The 17,012-nt window shown below is 50.8% G+C and overlaps 2 protein-coding genes across 2 annotated transcripts in view; one reads left to right on the forward strand and one right to left on the reverse strand.

The window, feature by feature from the left end:
- The first annotated feature begins 7,455 nt into the window (after positions 1-7,455).
- On the forward strand, positions 7,456-8,963 carry PHLDA2 (pleckstrin homology like domain family A member 2). The gene is made up of 2 exons (XM_030949350.1): positions 7,456-8,018; positions 8,540-8,963. The coding sequence occupies exon 1, from the start codon at positions 7,588-7,590 to the stop codon at positions 7,984-7,986; it is 399 nt and encodes a 132-aa protein (XP_030805210.1). The 5' UTR covers positions 7,456-7,587; the 3' UTR covers positions 7,987-8,018; positions 8,540-8,963.
- A 1,533-nt stretch (positions 8,964-10,496) lies between these two features.
- SLC22A18 (solute carrier family 22 member 18) overlaps positions 10,497-17,012 on the reverse strand; it is a 59,012-nt gene continuing 52,496 nt past the window's right edge. The window contains exons 9-10 of the mRNA XM_030949349.1: positions 15,649-15,769; positions 10,497-10,715 (exon numbers count right to left, since the gene is read on the reverse strand). Of these exons, the coding sequence (XP_030805209.1) occupies positions 10,528-10,715; positions 15,649-15,769 (309 nt within the window). The 3' untranslated portion in view covers positions 10,497-10,527. The remainder of the gene's footprint in view (positions 10,716-15,648; positions 15,770-17,012) is intronic.

Consider the following 17,012-nt stretch of genomic DNA (forward strand, 5'->3'; position numbering starts at 1 on the left):
CTGGACTCACCCCAAACCCTTTCATTTATTTGGTGGTAGGAACGGGGAGACAAATCAGTGATAGGTGAGAATTGATTTGCTGATTTCCATTTTCCATTTTATCCGATGTTTTTAGGATTTTTTTCTCCCCCATGGCTTTCAGATGTCACTAAAGGACCTGAAGTTGATGCCTAGAGAGTATTTTTTGCATTTTAATCCACCATATGAGACCCTTGTTTCCCTCCAGCCTTCCTTAGCACTGCCAGCCAGGCAAAAGAGCATCCTCAGCTCCCACTGCCTGCTCCAGCAGAAGCTTGGTCATGGCACAGGTTTAGTGGGGGAGCAGCAGGGTAATGGTAGCAGGTAAAGATCACAGCAGTAGAAACACTGGCAAGGAGGTGAAAGCCTCAGGAGAAAATAGAAAAAAAAATCCTAAAGCCTCATCTAACTGCTTCCCTTCACACCTGCCACAGTGCAGTGTCCCAGCTTCAAAAAGAAAAATTGGCAGCCAAAGCACAATGTGAAACACACTATCAGCTCTACCACCTGGCCTGCCACACACACCCCAGCTGTCCAGGAGGGAAAGGATGCTCTTTCCCCTCCAGCTACTTCCCACAGCCTGGCCCTGGCCACTTCTGGGAATGATGCACTGGACGAGTTTCTTTTTGATATCTTCCCAGCCCTCCTGGAGACAGGAAACATCCCAAAGCTGGACAGTACCATGACCTTATATTCCCCCCAACTCCCTAAAGTTTGCTGATGTTGTGGTTAGGCAGTCCTGTGATCCTTTTCAGTGTTTATTCTAAAAGTTTATATACTGTAAAAAAAAACCAAAACCAAACAAAAAAAAAACCAGACAAATTCAGAATGTGGGGGCAGGAGGATGCAGCAACAGGGAACTCAGTGCTGTGCTGTCAGGACAGCCAGGTGGGGACACGGCTCACACTGCCCTGTGTGACACAGGACATCCTGGCACTTGTAGTGCTGGAGCTGCCACAGTCTCCACACACAGATACAGGCAGGACAAAGATGGTTAAAAGCCACTTCCTGGATCTTGGCAGATTTCGAAAGGACAGGTAATGTGGAGCAGTGACCTTCAGTATGCAATGTCAGCGTATTTCTGCAAAGCCTGGCCCTTCACAATCTCCAGTAAAAGCACAGCAGGGTAATAAAAGGCTGCCTGGCAGCAGGCAGGCAATGCCAGGCTGAATGGCATGAGCTGAAAGCACCAGGGATTTCCTATGCAAAAAGCTCATCAGTGTCAGCCCGGGCTGAGGTCTCAGACATTTATTGTTGCTGCTGAAAATAAAGATATCCCAAATATGTGTCCCAAGAGATTTAGTATGAGAAGTTGAATCCTTCAGTAGGGGAACATCTCGTCATTTTAAAACTGTGAGCTGTAGCCTAAACCATCTTCTGAGCTCACAGGACATGGGAAAATGTTGACAGCATTCAGAGGGGTCAGTAAATAACCTCACAGTTCGGGGCAGGGCTTGGCAAGCCACTGGCTGGGCTTTCCATTCCCTTGGCAGAAGGGGAAGTTCAGAGTCCCCATGGGTCCCACAGGGCCCTGCGATGGGGTTCTGCCCCCCACTGACATCTCAGGGTGTTCATGGATCCCCCATGATGCTCAGCAAGCTGCTTTGTGAAGAGGATTGTGAGAACAGGCTGTATTGAGGTCCAGCAGCATCTAAAGAGTAGTACTGGACCAAACCCAAACTGTGGGGTCAACACCTTCCTCACCTGCATGAAGATACACCCAGGCTCCTCCACGCCAGGCCAAGCTGCACAGGGATCCAGTTGTGTTTCTGCCAAATGGGCTTGAAATTGGGCCAAGAGGCTCAAAGATATGGGTATTAGGAGGGGCACCAACAGCTCAAAAGACCAGATAACACAAGACTTCCTTTTCCATTTTTATTCTAATAACCAAACTAAACACCTATACAGCATCCAAAGTGGGGAACATACTACACACACAGTCATGCCCAGGCTGCTGTGGAAAGAAAGAGAGAAAAACAGCCCTTCTTCCCCCATTTTTAACCCCAGTATGTAATTTGGGTGCCTGGAGTTGTCCTAAGCAGGTTTGATTTGGCACATTCCCACCCTTATTTGGCTGTCTGCTGCAGAGCACAGCCAAACGGGAAATGACATCTTTTCTTCCTAGCTCCTCACAACTGCTCCATGACTGTCTGCAGCAGTTTACAGCATGTAATGGTAACACACTGACTCAGTGGGATGAGACATTTCAAGCTTCTCAGGAAAAAAAGAGTCTTAGTCAGATAAATATTAGTAAATTGAGCAAGCTGGGCTACGTGCTATTGCTGATTAATCCATGGCTTGAATAGGATATAAAAAAAGGATCTCCCAGATTGAGCAAAGATGCTTCCTCTGATGCCCTTGTTTAAATTAACACAAAAGCTCTGGCCTTGCTGCTTATCATTTACTGTAATCACCTAACAAACAGCCTGGGTGGCCTTCATCCCCCTGGCTGAGACCTTTCCCAGTGAACTGCCCCTAAGAGAAGAGCTTCTTCACCTGAGCTTGGCCATCTTGGAGCGATGCACCCAAGCTCTCTCTGTGTTCATGGAAAGGTCTGAACATCCCCAGGGGACACTGAGCCCCCTCCCAGGGCATCTCCAATATGGGCAGCTGGCCCTGATGTGCTCCATGCTGCTCCAGGAGGTCCTGCCCATAGAGGGACTGGCACCAGCTCACCAGTGGAGTTTGGAGGGACCCAATGGCACCAATTTGTCTCAGGGCATTTCTGAAGGAAGAGAATATTAAGGAACTATAGCCAAAAACTTCCCAGAGATACTCTGAAACAGTCTTAAAAAACCCAAAACCAAAAACAAAAACCCAAACAAACAAACAATAAAGCCCCCAGAACAACAGCAACAACAAAAAAACCCAAAACCCAGAACAAAACAAAAAACAAAAAATAAAAAACAAACAAAAAAATCCAAACAAACAAAAAAACCCAACCAAATATTTTAAGGAGTATAAATATGTGAAAAAAAATGGAATAAAATGGGAAAAACATGAAAAAGCTCTGCTCATCACAGAGTTTCCCCAGTAACAACCCACCCTTTTAGTTTACAGCTATTTAGGGTTTTTTGAGTACAAGTTTCCTAGGAGACCCAGTGGTCACTGTACTGAGCTCCAGCTAAAAGTGCCTGTGGATACAGCTACACCCTAATATAAACATGGAGGGCAGCAATTTACAGTGCAGGACCATATGTTCCTCTGTTACTAATCGACTTCAGCTGCCAGGATTACAATGTCAGTCCTGTAAACCAGCTTTTTTCCCTACAGATGTCATGTTGAAATCATTATAATAAAAGCAATTTTACAGCCTTCAGTCTCCACTTCCCTGTGCTGCTGAGAAGCCTGCATTAATGCCAACAAAATTAGGGGTCCTTCTCCAGGACAGAGCCCTGGGAGAGGAGATGCACAGCTCCAGGATTACAGAGGGACAGTGAGAACAAACCCAAGGCAGCTGCAGGAATGCCAGTACCCTGCAATGGCTAGTAGCTGCAGCAGGAACTCCTGCATCTTTTGGGAGGGAGATGCAATGCTGGAGCCAGCTGGGAACCCTGGTGGGATAAAAGCATGGCTAAATCCCACAAAAAGGGCAGCAGGTCCTACTGATGGGCCTGTGGAGTTAAATTGAGAAAACCCCACGGTTTTTTTTGGCACTTTTCCTCGGTGTGATCCCTATCCATCCTCATCCCTGACCTTAAAGCCCGGGCAGCTCCTGGCGGTGCCTGCCTGGCTGCCGTGCTTTGTTACCATGACTCACGTAGCTACGGCAACCCGATGTTGCCGGCAGCAGGGTACTGACGCCTCCCTCGGAAACAATGATCAAACAAACCCCTCCTCTGGAGCGGGCACTCACTGCAGAGCCATGTGTCACGCAGAGCCATCGATGCAGCCTGCAAGAGCTGGCACCGCCAGCCCATCCATCGAGGCTGAGAGAGGCCATCCCATCCCACATCCATAAAGTCATCCCTGTACACCACACACGTGCAAGCACCCACCCCTCAGCGGCTGAATGCTGGTCCCTTCTCCTGGCAGGGGGATGAAGCCACACTTCCATGCCAAATTGCCATTTAGGCTTTTAAAATGCCTCTGGTAAATTGGAGATTGCTTTGGGACACAGCAGAGGGTGGTGCCAGCACCCCTGGCAAGTGTGGGAAGAGGGAGATGGCCATGTGGGACAAGGCTCCTGTGACTGAATGCCAGTCTGCTTCCCATCACCTTCCTCTGGTTCACACTCCCCACTGGGTTATTTCCCCCCTCTTCCTAAGAACAGAGACAAATTCCTAAATTTTGAGTTTCCTGGAGATGTCCTGTATTTGGGGGGTGAGGAAGGGCCAGTGCCTGATGATTTTATATTAAAGGCAGCTTTATATTAAAGGTGGTTGTGTTTGGGAGCTCACACACTGTCGAGGCACAGCCACAGTGATGTGCTGGGCTGCAAGAAAAAAATCCCTTCTCTTTCTCTCACTGGTAACACAACTAAACAACTAAACCCAAACTAAAGGGAGTGACAGGTTCCTCCCAGCTGCCAGCCCCAACTTGGACAGAGACACCAGCAGCACCTGAGCTGCAATCACCCAAAGCTCCCATTAGCTGCAGCTTGGTCATGGCCCTTAATTATCAAAGCCATCCACTACCCACACGTACTCACAGCACCCTGTGACACTTGTCCCAAGCTCTGGTGCCAGGGTAGGATGCAGGGCTGCATCACATCTCTTACCCCTCTCCCCAGGTGCTGAGATGAAACCAGTGCCCTCTGTCAGCTCTTCACCTCAGTTATTAACCTAATTATTTTAAAAATAGGGCAATATAGATATTTTTTCTTTCCTCAGGCAAAATTAACGCTATATTCTTGTATCAGCAGTGACCAGCTACCATGGCATGCACTAGGATTAGGGCTGTGCTACTTACTTGTAAGGAATTGCCACGTTTCCTGGACCAGATGGTTCTGAGCTCCTTGCAGCTCTCCATTCTTTCCTGAGAAATGTTCCTGTAGGAAATTGCTCGTGGTTTGGCTCTGCTGCTCATTGTGGATTCAGCTGCAGTCACCTTTGCTTTCTGCCTCAGTAAATGTAATTAAATTTTAAAACCTGCTTTGGGGAATTTCTGCATGTTCACAATGGCAGAGACCCTATGGTACTTTACTAGACTTTCTTTTTATTCTTTTATCCACTTAACTAACCCATCTTAGGTAAAAAATATGGAGCCTTCATGTGATGGACATATGTTCAAAACTAGGGTGCCTGTTCAGCAAGAACTTACCTTTTTTCACTGTGAGCAAGTTTTTCACTTTTTTCCCTTTTTTTTTTTTTTTTTCCCTAGCAGTTTTCTAATTTGGCCAGTATTAAGGCAAGTTTACTGAGGTGACAGCTGGGGGAGGCTTTGAATATTTCAAAATGATGGATAAATGCACAAGAAAAATCACCCAGATGAAAGCAAAAGCAGAAAGACAGAGACCAAAGTGGTCTTCTGACCCTGCATCTACAGATACAAGTTTCATTTAAAAGGAAATTCAGGTTCTTTTAGTGGAACTTTTGAAGCAAGGTGTGCACAAACATGCCAAGTCCTGCAGCGTTTCCACACCAGGAGCATTCCTCCAGATGTTCCTTGTATGTTCCTGACTTGCTGCCTGTTCTTTTTTTTTTTTTCTCTTTTTGAAGGGGTGTCCCATTTCCTGTGCACAAAGACCATTCCCTGTTTCATTTTGGGGCCAAATTGAAAATATCCTATTGATTTCTGCTTAATATCCAGCTCTGCTCCTGGTCAGCTCCAGCTTCCTTATTTTTATGGGGCCTTTTGGTCAGAAAGTGGTTTTACAGAGCAGATCAGCATCTGCCCTGAAAATGTAGCTGTACAACCTAATTGTAAATCAGTCTGGGCTGTTCCCCTCACTGAAACAAAATAAATCACACTGAAAAGTAGGATACAGTGCTGGCTCTCAGGGAAAAGCCTGCAGCTCTTCACATGCCAGGTCACAGCCCCACACATGTTCTGCAGCTCTGCCCTACCCACAAGCAGGGATGGCCACCGTGGTCTTCCCAGAGCAATTCCCAGCCCATCCCTCCCTGAAAAGCTCAGCCAAGCCCTTCCTGGCTCATTCATCAACCCCAGGAACATCACACAGCCCCCAGCTTTTTCGGGCCCTCCCCACAGATGTGCACGCTGCAGTGCATTATCAAAGCGCGGCCCTATACTCGGGCAGACGAGTGATTTGCAGCGGAAACGGGTTTGGCTCCAGCTCTGATTTGTTCCCGGGAAATGGGCTCTGACCCTGCTGGCTCCCTGGGAGCGCTGCCAGCCCTTCAAAGCGGCCGGGCCCTGCCCTGCAAGCTCACCGCTGGAGTTCGGCTTGCCAACACCTCCAGGGGTGCCGGCCAGCCGGGGAAGGCGGTGGAGGAGAGCAGCGCTCAAAGTCCGAAGGGTGATGCTGCACAAGGTACATACCTGAGCCAATAGCGCTGGAGAAACAGCGAGAACAAGCTCATCAAGCACAGCCCTGCCCTTGGCTGGAAGCTGGATCAGCCCTGTGTCAACTATCGTGAAGGAGTGACAAAATGAAGGGTGTCCAAGAGGAAGGGACTGCAGCCGCACACGTGCCTCTTAAATATCACCTCCAGCTGCCACAGGCTTTCCTGACTGCCCCATGGCGCTGACACTGCCCAGGCTGCTACTGTGGTGCCTTCCCTGGACGAGGGAATGGGCGGGGGAATGGGATCAGCCCAGTGATCGCGGGGGATAAAAATAAGGGGAACCAGTATTAATGCAAAACTGGAGAGGTGGGCAGCCCTCGGGAAAGGATGAAGGAAGGGCTGATGGTGATGGGGCAGAGCTGGTGGGATGCAGGCCCTCAAATGAAGCTGGTGGGCTTGGTGAGGCCCTGGCTGAGTCTCTTGGGGTGACCAGGGGCTGGACTCAGAGCAGATGTCCATGGGAGATGGCAGAAACCCACCCTGGGCTTGGCTCAGGCCCCTCTGCCCCAGAGAGAGATGATGCCAGGGCAGGCCCAATGCTGTGAAGATGCCCAAATCCAGGCCCCTAGGAACAGTGTTGGGAGCATCCTGCACCCCATTTGGGATCTGGGAAGTGGCAGGGAGTGCTCAGAGGGGCAAGATGGGGCTGTCTCAGATCACAGTGGCCCCCTCCTCACCGCGGGCAGAGGAAACACGGGTGGGGAGGGGAGCGGGCAGACAGGATTGGGGTCCCCTCATACGGCAGCAGCAGCAGCAGCAGCAGAGTGGAAGCCCCCGGCGAGGCACCCCGTGGGGGAGGCACCCCCGCCCCACAGCCTGCCCACCCACCCGGGGCAGCCTCCAGGACCCCGCGGTTGTGTCCCGGGGCCGCCCTCATGGCGCAGCCCCCGGGCAGGGGCGGCCGGGCGGGGAGCGCGGCCCGGGGGGCGGGCGGGAGGCGGGGCGGGAGGGGGCGGCGGGCCGGGCTCCCCGGGGGAGGCACCGGAAGGCGCCCGGCGCTGATTCATTGCAATAAATTGTTCCCATCGCGGCGGGGCTCGGTCATCGCCGCCCGAGCAGCAGTGCGAGCAGCAGCCGGAGCCACCGCCGGGGAGCGAGGATGAAGATGCAAGCCGAGGTGATCCGCGAGGGCGAGCTGGAGAAGCGGAGCGACAGCCTTTTCCAGCTGTGGAAGAAGAAGCTGGTGGTGCTGACCAAGGACAGCCTCAGTCTCTTCCCCGACGGGCACAAGCGGGCCAAGGGCAAGGAGCTGGGCTTCGGCTCCATCCTCAAGGTGGACTGCGTGGAGCGCACGGGCAAGTACATCTACTTCACCATCGTCACCAAAGACCGCAAGGAGATTGACTTTCGGTGTCCGGACCAGAGCTGCTGGAACGCCTCCATCACCATGGCTCTCATCGACTTCCAGAACAAGCGGGCTATCCAGGACTTCAAGAGCCGCCAGGAGATGGAGCAGGCGGCGGGCACCCAGGAGCGGCGGCTGGCCCGGGCGCCCTGAGCCGCCCTCCCGCCCGGCCGGCCCGGCCCCAGGTGAGCCCGCCCGGCCCCTCGGCGCTGCTGCCGCCGCGCTCCGTGCGCTTTCCGCTCGATCCTGTACAATTATTCACTCCCCGGCGCCCGCTTCGCGCAGCCCGACGGGCGCGGGGCTCCGCGCTCCCTCCTGGCCGAGCGCGTCCCGAACCGCGCCGTGCTGCCAGCCCGGGGCTTGCGGGGCACGGCCTGTCCCGAGCCATGGCGGGGGTCTGGCCTGTCCCGAGCCATGGCGGGGGTCTGGCCTGTCCCGAGCCATCGCGGGGGGGTCTGGCCGCTTCTCCGACGCATGGCGGGGAATTTCTGGTGGGAGGCGCGCTTCTGCAGTGTGCCGAGAGAACGGTGTGGGGGTGGCGGGCAATAAGAAATGGCACTTGGCAGTGCTTTCCTCACAGAATCTGCTAAAAAAAAAGAAATCTGTGAAAATAAATGCTTACTCTCCTTTTAAAGCCCCCCCCTTTTTTTTCCTGTTGCTTGCTGTGCTGCTTGTTTTACTAACCCACTTCTCTTGCTACCTTTAGAGCATACCACTGGATGATAAACCAGATCGAGTGTCTTGGACTGAAATGGGACAGGGTACCAATGAAGGAAAGCAAAGAAGAGAGCTGGAAGCAGCTTGGTTTTCTCCAAGCCCGTTGTGGCTGCTGAGCAAAGAGCCCTGAGCTTTGCCTGAGATGCATAAAGAAAAACCAAAGACTTTCATACAGGACTTACAGCAAAGCGTCCACGTGTTTTGAGTGGCACAGCTTTGTGAACTATTATCTTCTATTTATGAGATGCAAGGAAGATTCAACACTGACTGGTGGTGTTAAACACAATTTAAATTATTTGTAGTATCTATATTTGTATTTATTTTGTTGAATGTCTTTCAGCAGTTACTGGTCTTAATATTGCTTTTGCATTAATGTGTCCATTCCAAATAAATTACTTGAAATGTTCACTTTTTATTACTGTACTCTGGCCTGCAGTAACTTTTGTTGAGGCATATCTTTGAATACAGATCTGTTGAGGCAGTGGTGAAGTGGCTTAAGAAGAGTGGATAAGGCTTGACTTTTTGGTGCCCTGGACTGGGCAGTGGGAGGTGGAGAAAGCCCAGATAACCTGTTTGTGTTTGACCTTTTCTCCCAGTCAGGGAGGGAAAATGTGTTGAGGTTCAGTTCTGGTCAGTGGTGGAGATAGAAAAGCCTACCACAGCTTGCAGAAGGTCTCCTCTGGAAGCTCTTTCCCACAGAATCCAGTAATGGCAGCTGCAGAAGGCACAGGAGCTCGCTGCCACGGGAAAATGCTGCTCTCTGTGAATGCCCCGTGTCCTCCCCAGCCCCCATAGCTTAGTGCTGTGCTAAGGCACAAAACTGGATTCCTGGTTTCGGAATGAGAGCGCCAACGCTCCATGGATTCCTCAGCTTTGTAGCAAAGCAAGCTGAACTCGCTCTCCTCTCTTCCTTCACCTCTGCAGTCTCTAGACAGAGTTAAATTTCTCCAGGACAACTGAAGAATGGAGGCAGGCTCTTTTCCCATAGCACCCGGACCAAGAAACTTGGAGAAAAATTAGCTGATTTTTTGGATAAAAGTGCTGAACTTTTTTTTTTTTGTGAGGCTCAATTCTCAGTAACTAACCTAGGCTTCCTTGAGAGCAATGCTGCAGCACACAACTCCATTCTGGCAGTCAGGACTGTGAGCGCAGCACACAAAGTACTTGCTCCAAGCTTGGTCATTTCCAGCAGGTAATTTCCCCTTCCCAATATCAGCACAATTCTTGCAGGAGACTTTGTACTAGAAGAAGTTGCAAAGTATGTAATTACGTAAGCCTGTAGTAAGAGCAAGAGATACTCAGTACAGGGAGGGGAAAAAACCTGGAAGGAGGGTTGGCCCAGTTTCTGGAAGTGGCAGGGAGGCTCTGGCACTGCAGCCTGGTACGTCAGGGCTTTGCACCCTCATCCCTCATTGCTGGCAGCTCGTGCACAGGCAGGGTTGCACATGACTGAGCTGTGGATGTAGCAAACCTCTGGCCCCAGCATTTGAAAGCCTTTGGCCTCAGTGCCCCCTCTAACCTGAGAATGCTGGAGATGCATTTAATGCAGCAAAACAACGCTCAAAAGCAGATGTGTTTTACCCCCTGTTTTTTCTTGGTACCTTTTCAGAGCGCTGAAATAAAAGGCCAAACCAGAGCAAAGGCACTGGCTCCTAATCCCTTCAGTTTCAGTGAATCCAAGCAGGAATGCTGCCTGACAACAGCTGAGGGTTGGGGGCTGTTTCCTGCCCTGACAGCCACTGCTGAGGGGGGTTAATGGGAGGAACCCGATAGCTCCAGGGGTCCCATGGCCCCCAGTTGCTCCAGCATGGCTCCAAGACCTCTGCAAACTGATCTGTCCCTTACTCTAGAGGCAAATATTGACAAAATGGAAAGGTTGTTCAAATTGTTTTATTCTAGGTTTACGGAACCAAAAAAACAACCTCAAGAATTTATTTCTATGGGGAAAAATAAGGGGGTTACTTTCTTGCAACTGTATTATTGGCTTTTCATCTCCTCCAGTGGGATTTTACTCTTCAAGAGGTAAACAAACAAACCTAAATTGACCATTAACTGTAAATAGCCAAAGGAAGAGACTCCAAATTGTTTATATAAAACTCCACCAATGGTTGGACCCACTGTCCGGGTCAGGGGCTGCACTGAGGCGCAGATCCCAAGCATGGTACCTAGGAGAGATGGCAGAGACACACAGGATGAGAGCAAGTCCTGGCATGGAAAAGCAGAGAAGAGCACACAAGATCCCCTTCATCCCTGATGCTGCTCCCCTGCAGTAGTAGCAAATCCCTTCAAATAATTTCTTGCCTTAATTTATAGCGGTCCAATTAGGGTTTGTTCTGGTTAGGGACTCCTGCAGGCACAGGGACCAGTTTCCACCACAAGCCAGCTCAGCTCTTCCCTGAGCGGTCTGGGAAATTGCAGCACGGCCCAAAAGGCAAAGTGGGTGCTCACCAGGGTCCAGGGATGCCTTTGGCACCACTGGGTGCTGCTGAATATCTCACCTGGCAGGGCTGGTAACCACTGCATGGGATTAGGGATGGAGAGGTAATTTCTAGGGTCATGTTTGAGCCTTCCTAGCAAATCACACAGATTCTTCCAATCTCCTAATTACCTGAGTGGGCCCTGCACCACCCAAGCTACTACTGCCATTTATTCTCTAGTCTGAAACAGAGAAACAGCTCTCTAGCAGGAGTGAGAGGGTTGGGCCTAACTAGGTCTTTAAGAATAAATAAATAAAACCACAGATAAAGACAGAACCCCCTTGAGATATACCCCCACCCCCCTTTGCAAGAAGAGCGGATATTTCGATTTGGATGGATATGCGAGCCCTTGCCCGGCTGGGCCGGTTCCCCCTCCAGCAGCTCTCACATTTGCATCCTTAACAGGAACCCAGAGGATGGGGAAGCACCTCCAGTTTGGCAAAGGTGAGGTTTTTTTCCACGTGCAGACGGATGGCCAGGACATCCCTTGGGAGACAAGGCTGTCCCACACACACCCAGTATGCTCTTTTGTCCTGCAGTCTTTGTTGAGGACAGCTGTCGTGTTCAGAGGAGCAGAAAATACCCACCCAGCCAGCAAATCATTAGCCCCCAACACTGGGAGGAACAGCAAGCTGGCAGTGTATTCAATAAAATTGTGCCCAGCTCTGAAATGATATTTGCAATTATTTTTTTACTATCAGTATGATTATTTGGGCTGCTGGCATCAGTTTTCCACTAAGACACACGCTGAGGTGTTGTCACCACACAGCTGGGAAGGATGAGGAGAATGCTGTCCTGTTTGCAAGAAGTGGAGCAGGAGTGCGATGTTTAACGTGGGCAGCCACGGGGAAATGATCCCCAGCTCCCAGAGAGAACAGGCAGCCAGGTGTTCGTGTAATGCCGGGCAGCGACTGCTGGGCTTTTATCAGCGTGCTTAAAATACTTGTGCAATGAGCCCAAGCCAAGGGTGTAGCCATGTGGAGAGGGAAATCTCCCGGGAAGCGCTGCCGAGCGCTCCTCCCACGCATGGGAACACAAAGGCGATGGGTGGGACCTTGCCTTGACCCTTTGCCAATGGGAACCATCCCACAACCACCAAACTCTCTGGGCAGGTTTTGCAATTATTTTTTCCCCTCTAGGTATTTGAATTAAACTAATTACTACGTGCAATTGCCAAACTGGCTCTTATGATTGTGGAGGCCCTTTTTTCCCTTTCCTTTTTTTTTTTTTCTGGAGCAGAAATCCATCGTCTTAAAAGCCCGGGCTCTCCCTCTGCACTTCTCCAACATGTTGCTGAGAAAGATAATTTCTGTTTAATGGGCTTAAATTAGATCCCTCGTCAGACGCCCTCGGGCTTTGGGACATTGTAAATCTCAGCTCTGCAGCACGGCCCCGTAGCTCTGTGGCAAAGCTGCACATGTGATAGATCTCATTGAAGGCAAGACCTTTAACTGGGACGAGTCACTGCCTCAGCAGAAATTTTCCTGCATTGCTTCGCGCAGCTCTGCCGGCGCACATGCTCCCCTGCTTTACCTTCTGCACCTTCCCTGCTCTTTTTTCTCCCTCTCCAACTTTTTCTGTTCCTTTTTCCCATACCTGGCAGACCTGTGCCGGCTGGGAGCCTATCCTCCCCTCCCATCCCAGATCTCCTCTGCTCCCGCAGGTTTCAGGGCTGGGTGCTGGCGGCTCTCCAAGACGGGCGACTCCTTTCCAGCTCACATCCTGTTGCCTCTCAGATGATGGTGCTGGCCCAGATCAGCCACACGCCCATGGGGCAATCGGGTTTAACCATTAGGTCACTGTTGCCAGCGGCCGCCTTTGAACCTGCCGAGCTCTAGCAAAGCTGGGGGGTTCAGCGCCCCGAGCCCTGCCTGGCTGCAAACTCTCATCCTCAGGTTCTGATGCGCAAATAAAATCGGGGCACATGGGCCCGTTACGCACGGAGGCTCTGCTGGGCTTCCTGCCTCCCTCCCTCAGGAACGGGGGATCTGTGCAGGAACAAGACCTCCATTCTTGGGGAAGGACCAGGGTTGACAAGGAGTGCTTGTGTGAATGCAAGTCCCCCTGGGCTCCGGGCTGCCCTCCCACCAGCTCATGCGTCCAGCTGAGCAGCACGTGCGTGTGGGGCTGGATTTTCTCTTCCTGCCTTTGAAGATGAAGAGAAGGAAAAAAAAAATCAAAGGGAAACTAATTAAATCATTACTGCTACCTTTGCTTCTGCGCAAAGCCTGAGCTTTGAGAGCAAGCAAAGAGCAAGTGCCAAAAGCATCAGCCTCGGAAGGAAGTGACCTTGGATCGGATCTAAAGCAGGCTGATGGGTGCAGGGGATGGTGCCCTGCCACCTCCCACTGCTCCCTTCCTGAGACGCCTATTTAAAATGCAAGGATGGGTGACTCAGTGTCTAGCAAGGGCGGACAGGCTACACTCCTGCAATGCCCCATCCATCCCAGCCCCGTGCTGAGATGGACACCTGAGCTCAGCCCAAACTCCAGCTCCTTCAGAAAGCCTTCTCCTGACCCAAAGAAAAACCTCCATTGCTTCTACAGGCTGGAAGCTGACCAAAAACATCAGGAAAAGACAGCAGCAAGGCTCAAAAGTGATGCTTCCAAAGGCAAACTCTCAATGTGTGATTTCCTTGCATTAGCTAAAAGTTGTCGCAAGTGAGTGCTGAGGTTTTCAACACAGCGACAGGAAAGCTTTTTCATAAAACCAGATTTCCACACACAGAGTAAGGGTTTCTAACATGCCACCAAAACCCTCTCTTTGCAGAGCCAGTCTCGGGCTCGAAGAGGAAGGAGCAGCCTTTAGGCTGCTGTATGGGTGGAGCAGCCTTTGCGGGGTGCCACCCACGGCCAGGGATGGATGGCAGGCATTTTAATGGCTGCATTTCTCTGTGAGACACCCACGCCAGCACTGCTGCAGCTGCTGTGGAAGGGCAGCCTGCTGGCTCTGCTGTGTCAGGCATTCCTGCCTTCGCCCCGGCCCCTGCCCGGGTACATCCAAAACAAGCGCAGGACCATTAGTACCTCTTTCGCCATAAATATTGTAAGGAAAAAGCACAGTTTGAAAAGTGTGGGCCAGGAAGGAGTGGCGGAGACAAGGTTTTCCCCCAGTGCCAGTTCCCAATGCTCTGTGCCAGAGCCCAGTTTTGAGCCAGCTGTAGCTCTGCATTTGTAGCAGCACTTGGCATGATATCAGCCCGGGATGGACAGGCAGGAGAAAGCCCTCAGTAGCCCACGGCATCCCCTGATGACCTGCAACCTGCTCCTAAGCATCTGCACAGCTCTGCCTCCATCCTGCCCTGCAATCTCACCCTGCCAAGGGGAGACCATCCATCCCGCCAAGGCACAGGCTGGCCTAACAACATGTGCAAGCAGAGAGCAGGGTGAGGCAAGTAAACCCATTTTCCTTCCTGACCAAAGCTTGCCTCCAGGCTCCAAAAGCTAAGCACTGCTCTGGTTTTCCTCACAAAACCCCTTTGAGAAGAGCCTGGATGAATTCCAGCTTGGTTGTGTGTCCCAAAGCTGCCTGGTGCCCTTCCCCGCTGGCTCTCCCTCACATGAACATTGCTCCAAGTCATGAAACAGCAAAATTTCTTCCTGGCTGGGCAGAGGGGCTGAGACTCTTCCCAGGGAGGTGAAGACTGGGGATAAATGGTCCTTACAGGTGGAAATATCCCACTTGAAAATCACAGGCTCCCAGCAATTGTAGGAGATGCAGTGGGTCAGCTCTACAAATAAACTACTGAAGTGATTTTCAGAAAAGCTCTTCACCCAGAAACATCTCAAAAGTGCTTTATAAACTTCACTAATGGGCTGTGCAAACTACAGCTCCCATTTTTGGTAGGGTCTGTGCAGAGGTATCTGCTCAGACAGCTGCTAGGGAAGATGAAGGGTGCAGACTGGCATCCCAGAAAACATCAGCTAAAGCAGAGACACTCTTGGGTACCTGCTCTGGGAGCAAGCCCTGAAAGGGCTTGAGCAAAAGACACAAACCAGGTTAAGCCAGCTCCATCCCTGCACAAACTCAGCCAGGCTCCCATGACAATAATGTAGGCATATTTCCTTCTTCAACAGAACTAAAGCCCTAGGCATAAAGATTTAAGTGTCTACCACTGCTGTCCTGCACAGAGAAATACAGGAACTTTCCTGAAACAAGGCCAAAACAGAGAGAGGGGGCAATTATTGCATCAGGCAAAGCATGTTTGCAAAGAGCAATCCAGAATCCCCTCCTGAGATACCCCTAAGTTAAAAGGTGTGAACAAGCAGCCCTCTCTGACACTGTCACAGTGGAACACCAGTGTTTTTTGTTTTTTTTTAACATACCTTGGCTTTCCATGGCAAAGAGAGCTTGAGAAAGCCTCTCCTGTCTGTGCCCACCGCTGTGGATGTCAGCAGGCAGCACAGGACTGGGAGCACTGCCCAAGGCTGTTCAAGTCCATCCTGTATTAGCCCCAGCAGTCCTGTTCATCGGCTCTGCCAACACCCATCGTGTGCCCACCCGGATCTGGGTGTTCACCCACTGGGACCCCAGTGCTCCACAGCTGTGGTGGGAGCTGGGAAGTGCCCAATGGACTCAAAGCTGAGAAAACACCAATGTGACCTTTTTTGATGAGTCTTACCAGTGTCGGAGGAGGGCACGGCCTTGGTGAGGATGCTGTCGGTGATGGTGGCCAGCATGCTGAAGGCAAACACCAGCGGCGCCGCAATGATGCAGTAGTGCCACACCGTCCTCATCAGGGCCTAAGGGACAGCACACAACAGACCACAGATCATCAAAGAGCACAAACGGTGACTTTGTGGCGAGAAACAACTGGAGGAAAATCACGAGTCAAACCCATGACTTAGGGAAATGGTGGGAGCCACAAATGATACGTGGTGGTGCAGCTCTGGCCATTGTGGGGTCTTTCACAGCCTGCCATTTGTCCGCAGTGAATTATTCCAAGCATGCAGAGCAAACGATACCCTACAATCTGGCAGCACGTTTCCCCGGCACTGCTGTGGGTATTTTTAGCATCTGGGAATTAGTGACGTCCCTTCCCCCTGTCTTCTGTCTTGTGTCCAACTCCCGAGGAAATGTTGAACAGCAGATGTATGTGGTGTACTTCAGGAAGCTTCCATTACTTATACAAAACAGCCTAGAGAAGGCTTTTTGGTTCATTATCATAAATAATTAAAACTAAACCGAGCCTGTCAAAATAAATGAGCACGGTGCATTATGTAACACCGTACCTTTGGGATTTCTAATCCTGTTCTGCTGCTTCCCTGCTAATAAATTCACCAAATTCAGTAATCTGGAATAGGTCTTCTGGCCATGAGTGCACATTAGCGAGCATAATTAGGGAGAGTAATGATTTTGTTATTGCACATATTCTTAGCGGAGACATCCCTCCAGCTGTTTAATGCTGAAACAAAAGCGGTGAGGCTCCCTAAGCTGTAGGGCTGGAGCGGCTCCCAGCTCATTCACAAGCCCTGCTGGTCAAATGAATGGATTTCTCTGGGGCATGAAAAGGAAATTCCCCCTTTATTGCAAGTCTTCTGCCCTAACCCATGTCTCAAGGTGTGTTATTGTGGCTGGAAAATATTGTGGCTGTCACTGGTTTAGCCAGAAGTTTCATCCTCTGGAGTTCTCTGTCCTAAAATCTGGTCCCTACCTCTCGGCTACAGAAGATGGAGTAGCCCAGAGACATTGCTCACTAATGACTTGGAAATGTTGAGGTTTATTCCTAGTTCCCCTCTAGAGTTACACACAGCCAGGTTTTTCTCCTCAAAGGGGCTCTTTGCTTACATTTTGTTTAAGATCTAGGCACTTCTGATTAAGGAACCAGAGAAGAAAGACAGAGGAACAGGTATTTGGCACATAAACAAAAGGAAGGAGAGTAATCCCTTGCTAGGGCAAATGTCATTGCAGGACAACATTGCGGAGCTCACAGAAAAAATCAGTTTTAATCCCTCATGCATTGTACAGACTTCCTCATGGGCTGGA

Source organism: Camarhynchus parvulus, chromosome 5 (assembly GCF_901933205.1).
Source record: "Camarhynchus parvulus chromosome 5, STF_HiC, whole genome shotgun sequence".
Classification (NCBI taxonomy): Eukaryota; Metazoa; Chordata; class Aves; order Passeriformes; family Thraupidae; genus Camarhynchus; species Camarhynchus parvulus.

What these genes read in the sequence shown, in the direction of transcription:
- PHLDA2 (XM_030949350.1), top strand. Translation starts at nt 7,588, where the DNA reads ATGAAGATGCAAGCCGAGGTGATCCGCGAGGGCGAGCTGGAGAAGCGG.